The sequence below is a fragment of the Pinus tabuliformis genome, chromosome 4_2, assembly GCF_031772625.1.
Source record: "Pinus tabuliformis cultivar Carrire ecotype Pingquan chromosome 4_2, CPIR1, whole genome shotgun sequence".
Classification (NCBI taxonomy): domain Eukaryota; kingdom Viridiplantae; phylum Streptophyta; class Pinopsida; order Pinales; family Pinaceae; genus Pinus; species Pinus tabuliformis.
In genome coordinates, this window is record NC_142304.1 from 1,089,283,122 (window position 1) to 1,089,300,515 (window position 17,394).

Consider the following 17,394-nt stretch of genomic DNA (forward strand, 5'->3'; position numbering starts at 1 on the left):
CTGAATGAGCATTGACTCTCGGTTAGCAGGCAATGGATCACCGGGTCTTCTACGGTTCAAGACTCGGTCGCTACGAATCCTCCAAAGCTCATCAAGTGCTTTCTCCTCCTCTAACTGTTTGTTCCGCTGCTCCAGGTAAGTAATAGTCCATTGGGCACCCTCAAGTCTCCTCTGTAAAACATCATTTTCAGCCCTGAGATGCTGAATGATCTCCTTCGCCTCTTGGCTAGGAGAACTGGCCTCAAGATCAATCACCGGACCCTCATGAATCATGGGCTCTTTGCCCCTCTGTAGTACCTGTGCTGGTGAAGAAAGCGAGGCCCCTTCCACCTGATGTGGAGATAACACTCGCTGAGCTGAAGATGAAGGCGAGACCCCTTCCACCTGTTGTGGAGATAGTACTCGCCTAGCTGCTGCAAATAAGGCCCTCGGGCCTTTCTGATATGTGAGCTGAGGTGAAGAAACAACATGTCTAGTGACCAGAATATCAGGTTGCTGAGACGGTCCACCCTCCTCATGAATGACCTCGGGATGTGGCTGGGGTGGTGCTGTGAAAAACTCACGGGAGATGAACTCCTCCCATGAGATGCCCTGCTGAGTCAACTGATGTGAGAGTATGAGCTGAATCAAACCATAATGACATAAGCTCCTGTACGCCGGGGTCTTCTTCTGCAACATGGGCACCATCCTCTGAATGTTATGAAACAAGAAGACCGGGATGTTCATCATCCTCACTCGGGTGAAATGCATCAAAAGGCGAATGTGATATGAGTACACCTGTGAAAATCTACCCTCACAGGTAAAATAATGCATAATAAGCCTCATGATGGGAGCATACTCGCTCCGGAGAAATCTGAATGGAAAAACACCCGCCAAATGTCTCAAGAATGGTGGCCGGACATAGGGCTCAAAGTGAACAAAATCTAGCAACCTGCGCTTAGGCCACACCTCACCCACATTCGGTATCCCTGTAGCCTGTGAGATCACCTCGGGTGTAAATGTAAAGTTCACCCCTGCCGAGTGACATGTCCATCATGGAGGTGTAAAACAAACAAGCGGGCCAACTCTCTATGGTGCTGAATCCAGGAAATCCTCTCACAGAAATCATAACAAGACATATACTGAAAACAAGTCACTGCCATGGGACAAGCCTGTAATTCTGCCAAAGAGGTGGGCTCCTCTCGCTTATGATGTCCACCCTTACCACCCTTACGAGGCCTCCTCTGTACCTCAACCTCTATAGATGATGAATGGTCATCACTTTGCTCATAAGTTTCGGTTTCTGACATGGTTTAGGAGCAAAGTGGACAAATTGAACTGATGTCTCTGCCTGCAAAAAGTGCTGAAATCTATGTTGTTTCAAGGGGAAAAAGACATGAGGGAAATGTTAGGGGAGGGATCTTTTAACAAGGAATGGGAATATATAAAGATAACAGGGAATTTCAAGGGAAATTTTGCAAATCATTATGCATATTAGAACACATATTTGTAATAGGGAAATCATTTGCAAAGATTATTGCATATGGGAAAAACATGCATGAAAGTAAACATGGGAATATATGTATACATGTTTAATAGGGGAAAAAGGGAAACCATGCACAAAACATGCTGACATGTTTACCAACAGTTTTTGTTATTTTGCACATGCATATGGTAGAGGGGGATTAGGGTTTTGAATTTTTGTTTTTTGATGCTTTGGGAAAGGGGTAGGGTTTTCAGTTTTAATGGCTAGGGATGGGGAAAGATTTGCATTTCATTTATAAGATAAAATGGGAAAAGAGATGAACATATAAATGTGAGTGATAGGGAAAGGAGGGAAGCCAACCCAAGGGAAAAATAACTTGAAACAACACAAACCCTAGCACAATTTGGTCATGAACATTGCAGCCATATAATGTCCTTTTACTTGCAAAATTTTGATCATAAAAGCATGCCCATGACATCCACCATTCATAACAGCAATTAATCCATGTTTAGAGTGCCTACCTCGAGCAAATTCGGTGATTTGGAAGAGGATTAGGGAAATTTCCTTGAAGTTTGCAGCCAAGCGGTTCAACGGGTCGCGCAGGCCGCCCAACGGGTCGCGCACGTTGATTTTTTGAACTGCAGAAGGGCTCTGGACTGGTCGCGCACCTCTCTCGACGGGTCGTGCCCCTCTCAGCTGCCCGAAATCGCTGTAATTTTGCTCCTTTCTCTCAATCACTCTCTCTATCTCTCTTGCAAGCGTTAGAATGCACAATGAGAGTGAAAGGAGGGAATTTGGGCTTTTATAAGTCTCATTTGAAAAAATTTCATTTACAAACCCACTTTCTAATGTTTTTCTTTTGACACTTTATAACACTGATTTTTGGTTTCCTTTATCCTGAATTTGACTCATTGAGTGCTTTGACTTGATTCTTTTTGCAGGTAGATCATCTGAGGGACTTTGGCAAGGGGACCTGGGTTACTGCTACCCTTTTGAAGACTTTTTGGAATTTCATTCTTTTTACAAAAATTTAACATGACCTTGGCTTTAAAAACAGAGTTTTTAAATCCAAGGTTAAAAATGAACTGTACATGATGAAAATATCAAAGAAACATGTTTACAATCCTCCCTCTGGCTTGCTGGGCACTCAAGGACTTTCAAAGACATGACCTTGCAGGGATAAATGACCAAAACCCTAGACCTAGGACCTTTGACCTTAAGACAAAACAAGACAAGCTTGAAAGAGTTGGATGACTGATATGACCTGATCCAACAAAACCAAGAGGGGTGCAAATAAACCAGCTCCTCCATCAGGGTTATGGCATGCCTAACGGGATGCAAAATTTGACACCGATGAGACACCTACTAATGCAAATGCAAAGAGCTTTGATCACTGATGGAGGGCTTTCAAGACCGAAACTAACATTGGCTCCAATGGGGATGGTAGCTCCTTGGAGGTACCAAGAACCTCAGACCTCTGGGAGAGCAGACCAGTGCCTTTTTCATTGGGCAATGAAGTCAACTTATTCACATGTGACCAACTTGAAAACAACTTTATCTGACTTGGACAATTGACTGAAATTCTAGACTAACTTGGACACTAACTCACTTACTCTATACAGAAAATGAACTGACATGAAACAACTTGTAAAACTCACACCAACTAATCACCATTTTCAGAATTATAGCCTTCACCGCGGGCCCCAAACTGAAGATGGGAAATCAACTTCACACTTGCTGCAGAAAGAAAATGAAATGGTATTTACAATGAGAGTGATTAGAGCAGGAAATGCTCAAGCATGATACCTTTTGAGCAGCCGGCCATTCACTGACCCACCAAGACATTCATCACCGTTCATTTCTTTGAGAAGAAAAGCATTTGGACCACGATATGCTGCAATTTTGTAAGGACCCTTCCATAAGTTGTCAAATTTTCCATGCTTCCCTTTATCTTCATTGCGGGCATCCCACCGTAACACAACATCATCAATCTGAAACTCATCTGCTTTGGCCTTTTTGTCATAGATTTTCTTTATGTGCTCCTGCAACTTAAGGGAATTCTGGTGAACCTCTTCTCGTGTCTGCTGTAAATGAATCATTTGACGGATTCGTCGTTGCATAGGATCCTCCTCACCACTAGCTTCTTGAAACAACTTGGCTACTGGGACACTAAGTGACGTAGGAAACACTGCATCTACTCCGTAAACAAGTTCAAAAGGTGACATACCAATTGACTTCTTTTGACTTACCCGATCAGCCCATAATGCATTTATTAACTTCTTATGCCAGCTCTTCTTATTTATTTCCAGCAATTTCTTTATAATGTTCACTAGAGATTTGTTTGAAGATTCGGCCAGCCCATTACGTTGCGGATGATAAGCGGTTGAACGCCCCAAGCTGATGTTATATTTATAGCAAAAATCAACCAACTTCTTCGATTTGAATGCTGCTGCGTTGTCTGTAATCAACTTTTGTGGACAGCCGAAACGTGACAAGATATAATTTTCAAGAAAAGAAATAATTACCGAATCCGTAGCCTGCCGGGTGGGAATGGCTTCAATCCACTTTGTGAAGTAATCTGTGGCGGTCAAGATCCATTGATGCTGCCCGGAAGATGCTGGGTGGATTTCGCCAATAAAATCCAAGCCCCATTGCTGAAATGGTGCGCTAATTTCAACCGGCTTGAGAGGCAATGGCTGTAATTTCTGTTTTCCTTGAAAAATTTGACATTCATGACAGCTCTTTACCGCTTTATACACATCAGAAAATAAAGAAGGCCAATAGAAACCAGCTCTCAAGATCTTATTAGCCGTGGTCTTCCAAAATAAATGACCCCCACAGTCACCTTTATGGAAATCATCTACTGTTGTCTTTGCTTCCTCTTCGACCAAACAGTTCAACAAGATGCCATCGGGATGTTTCCAATAAAGTGCAGATTTGATAATGCAAAATTTGGCGGCCTTTAGCTTCAATGTTCTAGCTTTGTTTCTAGGCATTCCAGGAGGAGAAGATAAGTTTTGAAGCACATAAACTATATCAGCATACCAAGGAGAAGACACAAAAATATCGGACACCTGTAGAACTGAATTTTCTTGATCTTCATCAGACAAGGCAGCAATCAAATTTATATCAAGGACGTGAAGGTTTGCTTCAGCCATCAATTTAGCAAGACCTTGACCTCTAACCAACTTGGTAGGCTTAATTTCTACATCATATTCTAATAGTGCAGCGATCCACTTACCCCTTCTTCCTTCCGGTTCCGTTTGTACTAAAACATCCTTCACAGCTGCATTAGGAACATATGCTAAAATATGAGAATTCAATATGTAAACCCGGAAATCTTTCAAAGCTTTGATCAACGCCAATGCTTGCTTCTCAATGATATTATAATTCAGCGCTCTGTCTCTTATGATGCGGCTGAAAAAAGCTATGGGCCTCTCAACTCCATCTCTCTTTTGCATTAACACGGCTGCCAATGTATGCTCAGAGGCAAATGAAAACAAAATGAAATCCTGTGTATAATCCGGGCTAATCAAAGTTGGGGCTGAAGATAAGATTACCTTTATCAAATTAAAAGATTTCACCGCCTCTTCGGTCCATTTGAGCTCGCTGTCCTTCTTTAGCATACTTGTTATCTCTCTAAGATGTTCAGCAAGATTGGGAATGAAACGACGCAGAAAATTCAATTTACCATTGAAGCACTGAATTTCTTTCTTGCTACGGGGCTGCTCCACTTGCTGAATTGCTTTTACTCGTGCAGGATCTATACGAATGCCGTCTTTAGAAATGATATGGCCCAGTAGCTTGCCTTCGCTCATAGCAAAAAGACTCTTTTTCGGATTCAATGAGATGCCATATTTTCTGCACTTTTGAAACACCTTAGTAAAATGAAACAAATGCTCTTCATCTGATTTAGAAAACACGGTCAGATCATCAAGATAAACAACTAAAAAGACATCTTTCTCATTTGCAAAGGCCATGTCCATTGCACGCTGAAATGTGGCACCCGCGTTCTTCAGTCCAAACGGCATCTTGGCATAATGAAATGTACCCCATGGAGTAGTAAATGCTGTCTTGTCACGGTCATCTTCGTGCACCAAAATCTTATTATATCCGGAGTAACCATCAAGCAATGACATTCTAGATGCCCCCACAACCCGCTGCAATATGTGGTCCATCTGGGCAGCGGATAATTGTCCTTTAATGACACCTTGTTCAGATTTCTGAAGTCTATACACAAGCGAATCTCACCGGTTTTCTTCCTCACGGGCACCAAGTTTGAGATCCAATCGGAAAACCGGATTGGCACTATGATTTCGGACTTATACAACCTGTTGACTTCCTTCTCAATCAATGGCAGCAATTTAGGATTAATTCTTCTCAACTTTTGCCGGAAAGGCTTTTGATTTGGCTTTATGGGTATGGTATGCTGAATAATGCTGGTGTCATAAGTTTTCAAATCTGAATAGTCCCATGCAAAAACATTAGAATACAGAGACAATAATCTGATATACTCTTGCTTTACCTTAGGCGGCAATGCTTTTGAAAGCTTCACCATCTTTGGATTCGCAGTTGTCCCAAGGTTCACATCTTCAACTCCTTCGTCCGTTGGCCTCAAAGTTGGCTTGCGGGCCACATCATCTTGATCGAACAATTCTTCCAAAGGAATCAATCCTTTAGGAATGTAATTGTCCTTGAGCTGCAACACCTCCATCTGATTTACTCCTTCAGCTTCCGTGTCTATCGAAATATCTTCGAATTTACCCTCAATTTGCAGAAAATCTTTGATCTCCTCATCATCTTGGAAAACTTGCCAACACCTTTGATTATCTGGAACTGTAGGACGATGCTTCACATATATTTCAAACTTATTGCTGGAATTCATGGGAATTTTCAGATTACTCGCTGCCTTAGCCAATGCATCCGCAACACCATTTTGAATCCGGGGCACACATGTCAAAGTATGTTCAGAAAACCTCTTTAAAATATCCAAAACAGCATTCCTATATGCTCTCATGCGAGGATGTTTGGCCTGAAATTCACCTTTCACTTGCTTGATAACTAATTCGGAGTCGCCATATACCGCTATCTTCTTTGCCTTCAACTTCCGAAGGATTTTCAGACCAGCAATAAGAGCTTCATATTCTGCCTCATTATTTGAACAATCAAATGCCAATTTATAAGAACATACCCGTACCTTGCTTGGAACTTGATCTTGGGCTGAGAATGGGCTTCGGATCCACACACCTATACCAGCACCATCGCTGCCTACTGCACCGTCAAAATCCATGGTCCAAAGACCATCCTCATCATCTTCTAAGTGCTGAAAATCTGATTTTGATTCATGTTATGCTTGCTGCCCATTTATTTCTGCAATTGGCCTTATGACAGCAGACCTTTCTTCACTTTCCTTTCTCAAAACTTCCCTGAAATTTTCTGAAATATCTGGTATATCTTCTACTTGAACTAATTGACTATCTACCTCATTGAAATTTTCCGCAAACAAAACAAAAGATTCTAAATCTGTTTGTACATAATTTACAGGATGATTTACGGGCTTTTCCTTACTAGTGATCATGTATTTCATCTTTTGTTCCCGATATAACTTCCTCATTTGACCGAAAACTGGAATTGTAGCATATGAAAAATCAAGCTGAATTGTACCTTTGAGTTTAGCTCCCCATGATCTAGACAACAACATGCCAAACCGTGGAGGAATGTCCGCCACCACCACATCCATCAAAACATTCTTCGCTGGGATTTGATCTAGACTCACCACTAAGTCTTTGATCAAGCCAATACATCTTACCCGGCTGGAATCAAACGAATACAAATCATGATACTTTCTTGTGATGTCCAGTCCCAGCTTCTCCATGATTGTTTTCGGCATCAAATTATGTGAAGCCCCCGAGTCAAACATGGCATTGTGCAACACAAACTCATGCAAACGCAAACTGATATAAAATGGAGGAATATCACTTTCAGGGGACTCACCATTTAAATCTGGCCCAAAGATTAACTCCAGCTGATCATCTTGTACATTCACCATGTCTAACATTGGATCAAAATTCAGTAACTTGGAAATTTGGCCACGGTAAGTGGTATTCTTCATGACCTCCGTCAAAGGAATAGATATCTTCAACTTTGCAATCTCATTCTCCAAACTGAAAACTGGAATCTTCTCACCTTCTTTTGCCGGATTATCTCTTTTTTCAGCTTTATCCTTCGGTGCATTTGATGGCTGGTCAATCTTTGCTGCTGGTAATGTTTGAGTTGTTGATGGACCGACTATATCTTTACCTTTTGAGGAAACCGAATCATTCTTTGCTGCAATGTCTTTCCTTTTCTGCACGGGATTTATAGGAATAGCTCGGCTTCTCAATTGCCTTTGCTGTCCTTGCTGAGCTGATAAAGCATTTAAGTATCCTCTTTGATATTCTTCAGATTCTTCTTCAAGTATTGTATCATTTGACAAAATATAATGCTCATCTTGGGGAAAGACAGAATTACTCACCAACTCATCTTCTTCCGTAATATATGTGGGCATATCATCAGGAGTGAAGAAATGATTTTCCTCGCCAACATTATCACCTTCATCTTCAGATTCTTGGCTGACAAAATTCTGCTGAAAAGGAGGTTTCATTTGTTGCCGAACTGCTGTGTCTTGTGCTTTTGTTTCGCACTGCTTGATCCTATATTGTTGCTGCTGTTGACCTCTAAAATTAGGATTACGAATCTGAGGCTCCGGCTTGTCAAGAGTAATCTTTTCAAGTGCTCTCTTTATCTGTTCAACATCACGATGTAACTGATTTGAAGTGGATGCTTCCTCCTTAATTGTGACTCGCTTTTCTGCCTTCATCCTTGCTCTTTTATCATTCAAATTTGCCTCAACGCTGACAGCAATTTTCTGCATTTCCTCTAATGTAGGTGGATCTCTGTCTCTCAACGAATAAGCCATCTCCGGATCAAAACCATCCGGGAACTTAAGAAGTGCTGATTTTCTAGATGGCCTCAAATCATCGAGAATAGCATTATAAACTGTATTGAATCTGATTATGTAATCTTGAACAGACTCACCCGGATTACGCTTGAGGTTGTTGTATTCGGCATTAATTTGAAGCGGATCCTTTCTGATTTCCCACCGATCTAAAAACTGATTCTGGAGTGGTTCCAAAGTAGTAATGCTGTTAGCTGTCAATCCTCTGAACCATTTTCTAACTTCACCTGCAAATGTTTGCACGAATAACCGCATGGTAACATCTTCTTCATCTAACTCATATAGATCAAAAAATGTGGTCATCTTGTCGATATGTTGCTGAGCTGTAATACTTTGTGGAGTGCCATCAAACATGGGAATTTTACTTTGGTAATCAGCTGGCATATCATGAAGATTTGCAGGTAAAACCAATGGGGAAAACCGGGCAGCCATTGCTCTAGGTGGAGGAGTAGGATGAGTATGAGGTGGAGGAGCTGTGATAGCAGGGATTATAACAAGAGGAGGTGTAGTTTGTGGAGTTGGGGGAGTCGGAGGTGTAGGAGAAGAAGGAGGAGAACCGACTGCTGATTCGGGATAGGTGATTATAGGTGAAACTGAAACATAAGGAGGGTAAGATTCTTCGTGAGCCGTGATAGTTGATCCAATATGATCAGAAATATTCTCAACAAAATCAGCAAGGGTAGTAGCTTGAATACGTGACTGAAGATGTCTTAAGATGAAATTTTCAACCAATTTATTATGTCTCTCAAACTCAATAGCAGTTGCAAAATCAGGGTCAAGAACTAGAGAATCGAGCGCACTTTCAGACTTAGCTTTAAACAGAGACAACTCAAAGCTTTCGTCAAAATCTAAATCTTCAAGATAATCAAAAATAGTTGGGCATGAATGAGATCTGAAAATGGGTCTAGGATCTGTAGCCAGCTTGTTTTCTCAAAATGACTAGGAAAGAAAAAGCATTCAGCCTGTGAAAACTCTCAACCTATCATCCACGGCTCAGAGTTAACAATTACACGAGGATAAGATGTCAATGAAGCGCTATGTTCACAAGCTCATGGAGATTGACTGAAGCAGCGTTTATCTACTTGCGCTGATGTAAAACAAGAGCGTTTTCGAAGGCTACCTGGCGTAACTTCAGGCTCCGTCTAAGACCTATGAAATAACACGTCAATGAGCAAAGGATTAGATGTTGTCCCCAGTATGGTCGCCAATATGTTAGTGCTTGACATTTCACCTCAGGCTGAGAAAGGTAAACCTAAAGGCTACATCAAACCATTTAGCCTCGTAGCTAGCCCTACGGGGCAGGAGAAGGCTCTCTCCGGTCAATCTCGGCAGATCTTCAATGGGATGAGATGACCAACAAGGTAACACTGATATTAGGCTAGTAAACTGATTAAAAAGGTTGATTTGGGGTTTTTTGGGTTTTTGGTGGCAAATTGAGGAATTGCAATTTTGGGTGTGGGGATTGGACACAGTTTCTGCAGGGGGTTCCTTGGGGCGAGGTAGGAAACAATATTGATGCCTTTATCTGAGGTGGATGATAAAGAATGAAAGATGAGGAGCTAAAGAGAGCAAACAATGACTTTGAATTCCCTTTAGACAGTAGAAAACATGGAAATTAAACAAATTTAAAAGAAGAGCATGGCTAGCATGAATTCATACTTTAACACTTCATTTGTTTAATGTGCAGCAGTAAAGAAAGGAAATGAATCACATAACAAAGCTTACAAGAACATGAAGAAACACACCATCAACACATGAGTCCACAAGAATCCCAAAGATGACTGCAAAACCCTGGTCTTCCTTAGCCAAAAATTGCAGAGATACAAGTGAAATAATACAATGATAGCTTCTCCCTCAAGAGTCCAACCATGAAAATGAGCAAGAAATTACATAATATAGATGATCTAACCTCTTTCCCTGCCTCCATGGGTCGAGCTCACTATCCTAGGAGCTGTTTGAACCACTTCTAAACTAATCACTACAAAATAGGCAGTCAAAACAACTTGCCTCTATAAACTTGGAAACCAGTTCATACATTCAATTTTTACCCTTTACATGAAAAAATCTTCTAGAAGTGTTAAACAAGAGTGAAAGTATCCAAAAAGTGTCACAATTACATCCAAGAGGACCATCATTAACCTCAGAAAGTCGAAAAGAGTCAAATCTGCATTTTCTGGGCTGAACTGGTCAAATCTGGCAAAATCTGCTCAACGGGTCGCGCACTTTGGAGCTCTGTTTGGGGCACTTCCAGGTGTCAGAATTGGGTGTAGGATAGCTCGTTGGAAATTTCTACGAGTCTACTTTCCAACCCAACTGGAATTTTTGAATTTGGAGTTCATTTGCCCAGTCAAAACTCTATTCTCCCAAGACTACTTCTGCAACTCAAAAAAGGGGCAGAAAGTCAAATTTTGCATGTATTTTGACCTTCTGGAGGCCCAAAACTCCATAAAAACTCAAGTCCATCCATAGGAATATGTAACTTTGCATGAAAAATCTAGAAATGCTGAGTTTTTGCAAAAAGGAGCTGCCATGACAAAGGGTCTCACCGGGGGTGAGACCCATTGAGGAGCCAAAACCTGTAAATTTCCAAAAAATGCCAAAATTACCCAAAATTCTCAAAAAATTTTGGGATTTGTGCTGTGGCTGAGCTAGTGAGTGCCATGATCTTTGAGGGATGCCTCCACCAAGATACGGAGTGGATTGGTCCTTTTCTTCCGCCTAAGAGCCTCGGACAACCTCCTTTGGAACATTTTCATTTTGGCCTTGCATACATGCATCCTTGCCCAATAGTGATTCTTCATGTTTCTCAGCAGCTTCTTCTCTTGGTTGGCCTTAGCCAACAACCTCTCCAAGTGGGCATTCTCCTGAATGAGCATTGACTCTCGGTCAGCAGGCAATGGATCACTGGGTCTTCTACGGTTCAAGACTCGGTCGCTACGAATCCTCCAAAGCTCATCAAGTGCTTTCTCCTCCTCTAACTGTTTGTTCCGCTGCTCCAGGTAAGTAATAGTCCATTGGGCACCCTCAAGTCTCCTCTGTAAAACATCATTTTCAGCCCTGAGATGCTGAATGATCTCCTTCGCCTCTTGGCTAGGAGAACTGGCCTCAAGATCAATCACCGGACCCTCATGAATCATGGGCTCTTTGCCCCTCTGTAGTACCTGTGCTGGTGAAGAAAGAGAGGCCCCTTCCACCTGATGTGGAGATAACACTCGCTGAGCTGAAGATGAAGGCGAGACCCCTTCCACCTGCTGTGGAGATAGTACTCGCCTAGCTGCTGCAAATAAGGCCCTCGGGCCTTTCTGATATGTGAGCTGAGGTGAAGAAACAACATGTCTAGTGACCGGAATATCAGGCTGCTGAGACGGTCCACCCTCCTCATGAATGACCTCGGGATGTGGCTGGGGTGGTGCTGTGAAAAACTCACGGGAGATGAACTCCTCCCATGAGATGCCCTGCTGAGTCAACTGATGTGAGAGTATGAGCTGAATCAAACCATAATGACATAAGCTCCTGTACTACTGGGCCGGGGTCTTCTTCTGCAACATGGGCACCATCCTCTGAATGTTATGAAACAAGAAGACCGGGATGTTCATCATCCTCACTCGGGTGAAATGCATCAAAAGGCAAATGTGATATGAGTACACCTGTGAAAATCTGCCCTCACAGGTAAAATAATGCATAATAAGCCTCATGATGGGAGCATACTCGCTCCGGAGAAATCTGAATGGAAAAACACCCGCCAAATGTCTCACGAATGGTGGCCGGACATAGGGCTCAAAGTGAACAAAATCTAGCAACCTGCGCTTAGGCCACACCTCACCCACATTCGATATCCCTGTAGCCTGTGAGATCACCTCGGGTGTCAATGTAAAGTTCACCCCTGCTAGAGTGACATGTCCATCATGGAGGTGTAAAACAAACAAGCGGGCCAACTCTCTATGGTGCTGAATCCGGGAAATCCTCTCACAGAAATCATAACAAGACATATACTGAAAACAAGTCACTGCCATGGGACAAGCCTGTAATTCTGCCAAAGAGGTGGGCTCCTCTCGCTTATGATGTCCACCCTTACCACCCTTACGAGGCCTCCTCTGTACCTCAACCTCTGTAGATGATGAATGGTCATCACTTTGCTCATAAGTTTCGGTTTCTGACATGGTTTAGGAGCAAAGTGGACAAATTGAACTGCTGTCTCTGCCTGCAAAAAGTGCTGAAATCTATGTTGTTTCAAGGGGAAAAAGACATGAGGGAAATGTTAGGGGAGGGATCTTTTAACAAGGAATGGGAATATATAAAGATAACAGGGAATTTCAAGGGAAATTTTGCAAATCATTATGCATATTAGAACACATATTTGTAATAGGGAAATCATTTGCAAAGATTATTGCATATGGGAAAAACATGCATGAAAGTAAACATGGGAATATATGTATACATGTTTAATAGGGGAAAAAGGGAAACCATGCACAAAACATGCTGACATGTTTACCAACAGTTTTTGTTATTTTGCACATGCATATGGTAGAGGGGGATTAGGGTTTTGAATTTTTGTTTTTTGATGCTTTGGGAAAGGGGTAGGGTTTTCAATTTTAATGGCTAGGGATGGGGAAAGATTTGCATTTCATTTATAAGATAAAATGGGAAAAGAGATGAACATGTAAATGTGAGTGATAGGGAAAGGAGGGAAGCCAACCCAAGGGAAAAATAACTTGAAACAACACAAACCCTAGCACAATTTGGTCATGAACATTGCAGCCATATAATGTCCTTTTACTTGCAAAATTTTGATCATAAAAGCATGCCCATGACATCCACCATTCATAACAGCAATTAATCCATGTTTAGAGCACCTACCTCGAGCAAATTCGGTGATTTGGAAGAGGATTAGGGAAATTTCCTTGAAGTTTGCAGCCAAGCGGTTCAACGGGTCGCGCAGGCCGCCCAACGGGTCGCGCATGTTGATTTTTTGAACTGCAGAAGGGCTCTGGACGGGTCGCGCACCTCTCTCGACGGGTCGCGCCCCTCTCAGCTGCCCGAAATCGCTGTAATTTTGCTCCTTTCTCTCAATCACTCTCTCTATCTCTCTTGCAAGCGTTAGAATGCACAATGAGAGTGAAAGGAGGGAATTTGGGCTTTTATAAGTCTCATTTGAAAAAATTTCATTTACAAACCCACTTTCTAATGTTTTTCTTTTGACACTTTATAACACTGATTTTTGGTTTCCTTTATCCTGAATTTGACTCATTGAGTGCTTTGACTTGATTCTTTTTGCAGGTAGATCATCTAAGGGACTTTGGCAAGGGGACCTGGGTTACTGCTGCCCTTTTGAAGACTTTTTGGAATTTCATTCTTTTTACAAAAATTTAACATGACCTTGGCTTTAAAAACAGAGTTTTTAAATCCAAGGTTAAAAATGAACTGTACATGATGAAAATATCAAAGAAACATGTTTACAATCCTCCCTTTGGCTTGCTGGGCACTCAAGGACTTTCAAAGACATGACCTTGCAGGGATAAATGACCAAAACCCTAGACCTAGGACCTTTGACCTTAAGACAAAACAAGACAAGCTTGAAAGAGCTGGATGACTGATATGACCTGATCCAGCAAAACCAAGAGGGGTGCAAATAAACCAGCTCCTCCATCAGGGTTATGGCATGCCTAACGGGATGCAAAATTTGACACTGATGAGACACCTACTAATGCAAATGCAAAGAGCTTTGATCACTGATGGAGGGCTTTCAAGACCGAAACTAACAGCTACAACACTATGACCTCTGTCAGCTGCTCACTCTGCCCAAGTCCATCTGCGCCCTATCCCCCGCCCTCGGTTAAAATTGACGATGCCCCTGGTCTCGACTGTCCTCCTCTTTCCCCGGCTACCCTAAACCTACTTAGTACCTGTCTACAACCCTCACCCACCTTCGATGCTAGGACGAGAGATTGCTTTGAAGAGAGGGTTGTTGACAACATAAAAACAAAAAACAAAAAACAAAAAACAAAAAACAAAAAAAAAACAAAAAACAAAAAACAAAAAAAAACAAAAAAAAAAAAACAAAAAACAAAACAAAAAACAAAAAACAAAATGCAGGAACCTAGGGCTCGGGACCTGGAGCAAGGCGTCAAAAGACTCCTCCCTCCTCGGAACAAGACCTTAATCAAGAAATAACACACACACGAGAAGACATTAATACTTCAAGATCTGAAGTAGGGCATCAGAGGACCCTTCCCTCCTCAAGGTGAGAGATTGGGTTTCTTGAAATCAAAACAAAAATGCTAGAAAAATCTAAGCTCAAAACTTGGAGCAAGGTGTCAAAAGACTCCTCCCTCCCCAGGGAAAGAGATCGACCCTATTAAAACAAAAAAAAAAATTAATAAAAGTTCAAAATAAACGAAATACCTGCGCTCAGGAACTGGAGCAGAGTGAGAAAACTCATTCTCTCCCCAGGACAAGAGATTGACCCACTGGTTAACACAGATTGTGTCTTGCACCTCATTAGCCTCCTCGGCAATGGCGCCAAAATGTTGGTGTCCAGGTATGAACAAATTATTCACTCCCTTTCCTACATTAATGTATCAATCTGGGTGCGTATTCTTTTCAAGGCAACATGCAAGGTATATGCAGGGGCAAGGTTACGATCTTCCCTCAACCAAGGGTTTGTGATTGGCAATCAAAACATTGCTGAGACAGAAGTAAAACTCAACTGTAAAATGTAAAAAGGTATTCACAGTTATCTAAGAGATCTGTAGCAACAACAAGAAATAAACACAACAAATGGAAAATACACACAACACAAGGAAACACGCAGCACTTGATCAGAAGAGTGGGCCCAACTCTCTGATCAGGGTTGCGTTACTCACAACGAACGATAGATCAACAAAAGGGTTATATCTTATTAATCTGAATAATGTTGTTACAATATCATACCGGGGTCCCCTTGATACAGAATGACCTGTCTTTTATACAATACAAAGGAGAATAATTCTCCCCGAAACCTGGCAACTATATGCCCAAAGATATACATCAGTTGTATCGCAGCACTAGAGCTGAGAGAACCAAGAACAGGAATGGTCAAAAATGGGTTGAGAGCAGCTGCAATCAGTTATGTTGTTTTGTCGTGGTCGATCAGCTGTTGTGAATCGCGGAACTGCTGTGATATGTTGCGTGGTCAACACCTATGCTCCATAATCTGCGGTCATCACAAGTTTTAGTGGTTTGTGTAGGTAGAAACCTTCATGACTCTACTTCATTAATTAAATATCCCAAGAGACGATAAAGAGGAATTACCTCATAATGTTACACAGTAAATATATGCGAATGAATGCAAAAAGGGTGAAAAGAGGAGTGGAGATGCAGGGAAAAGATAGGTCAATTCGGTGCCCAACACTTCATTCCCTTTGTAGCGGCTGGAGTAGCAGGTGTGAGCAGTGGGAAATCCTTGAAGAGGTGGCTGACCTTATGGCATCATCTGCATCTAAATGGAACTCCTTCATAGTTGAGGTTTTGACGACGAGAGAAATGTCGCCAGTGGAGGGTTATCTTTTCCTCCAGCCCTTCCCTCGTGTCCAAATGAACCAGGATGTGAGCCATTGTCATGATTCTTGTCTTCTCAAAGGATTGGTCATGTTCCAGGTATGTACCCAGTGCGTCTCCAATGCGCTTGAAAACCACAGGAGTCCAGAATTGCATCGGAAGGCCCGGCAAATGGACCCAAATCGGCCTTGCTCCCAGTTGTTCCCTCTCAGGGTCGAAGAGTGGATCCCATCTCTTCAGCAGAACCGGTGCTAATTCTATGTGCCAGAACCGAGATAAAATCCAGTCCGTATACTCCTCCCTGTGAAAGCGCAGGGCAAACCACCCATGAGCCAACACCCGAATGATGGGCAGTTCTTTAAGCAAGGAACCCCAAATCTCTGTGGTCCAAAGACGAAGCCTCTCAACTGAGTAGTTCCTGCCATGAACACGGCCTACCAGGACCTTCTTGGCTGTCTCTGCAACTTCACCCATCGAGATGTCTTCGCCCAGAGCGAGGTTGATGTCCTTATCCACTGCTTTAAGGCACCTGCCTTTCTTGAGCTTATCAGAACGACGAGCTATCAGATAGTCCCTGAGAAGGCCACAGATGCCCTGATTTACAGTCTGAGGGGTGGATGGGTTGGATTTAGGGTTAGGGATCGGGGAGCTAAAGCAACCAAAGTGGATAGGTGTGCTAGGGTTAGGGCCACCAGGGTTTAAGGTAGCACTGGAGAGTGCAGGGTTAGTGAAGGAGGAAGGCCCGGGTGGGGGGATGCCTGAGGAGGATGGGGTGCAGTGCAGAGCGAAAATGTGGGGAAGCTGGGGTAGCGGCAAATGGTATTTTGACACCCTACTCTAGGGCATAAGCATAGTGGTTTGATTTTTTCCACCACCCCAACTTGTATGAACAGAGAGCCAAATAAAAGGGGCAGAGGGAGAGCCCCAAAGAAAGGAAGACAAGATTTGGGGAGGAACACTTACATCCAGCAAATCATTGCAAAAGCTAAGTCAGAGGCATCTTCCCGTGCAGTCGTGAGGCCAGGTGCATGAACAAAATCGGAGGGAAAATCTGTAGATCAACCAGTGTTGTTCACAACACCCCCTGCCGGTTCAATACAACAGACCCTTCCAGTAGCCGGAGAGACAAGCAACAGTACGCCTAGTAAAGGAATCTCGTTGCTTGCAACAGATACAAGTAAAGCATCCAGAGGAACTATCCATCCCAGTAGGGAAGAAGAAATTGCAGAGAGGAGATTCGAAGGGTCCATCCACAGTGACAAGGGGGAAGAGATTGTAGAAACATTTCTATCACCAAAGGATAGAGGAAGCGTTATTAAGGCAACTCGAACCCCTATGATAAAAGCCCTTCTTGCGAAGCCAGCTGAAATCCCTAGTGAGTATTGGAGGATATTCA

At 42.6% G+C, this 17,394-nt stretch overlaps 1 protein-coding gene across 1 annotated transcript; it reads right to left on the minus strand.

Annotated features, from left to right (window-relative positions):
- Window positions 1-15,929: 15,929 nt before the first annotated feature.
- Window positions 15,930-16,472, minus strand: LOC149173432 (uncharacterized). Its single transcript, XM_089426699.1, has one exon. The coding sequence runs from the start codon at window positions 16,470-16,472 to the stop codon at window positions 15,930-15,932; it is 543 nt and encodes a 180-aa protein (XP_089282825.1).
- Between the last annotated feature and the right edge of the window lie 922 nt (window positions 16,473-17,394).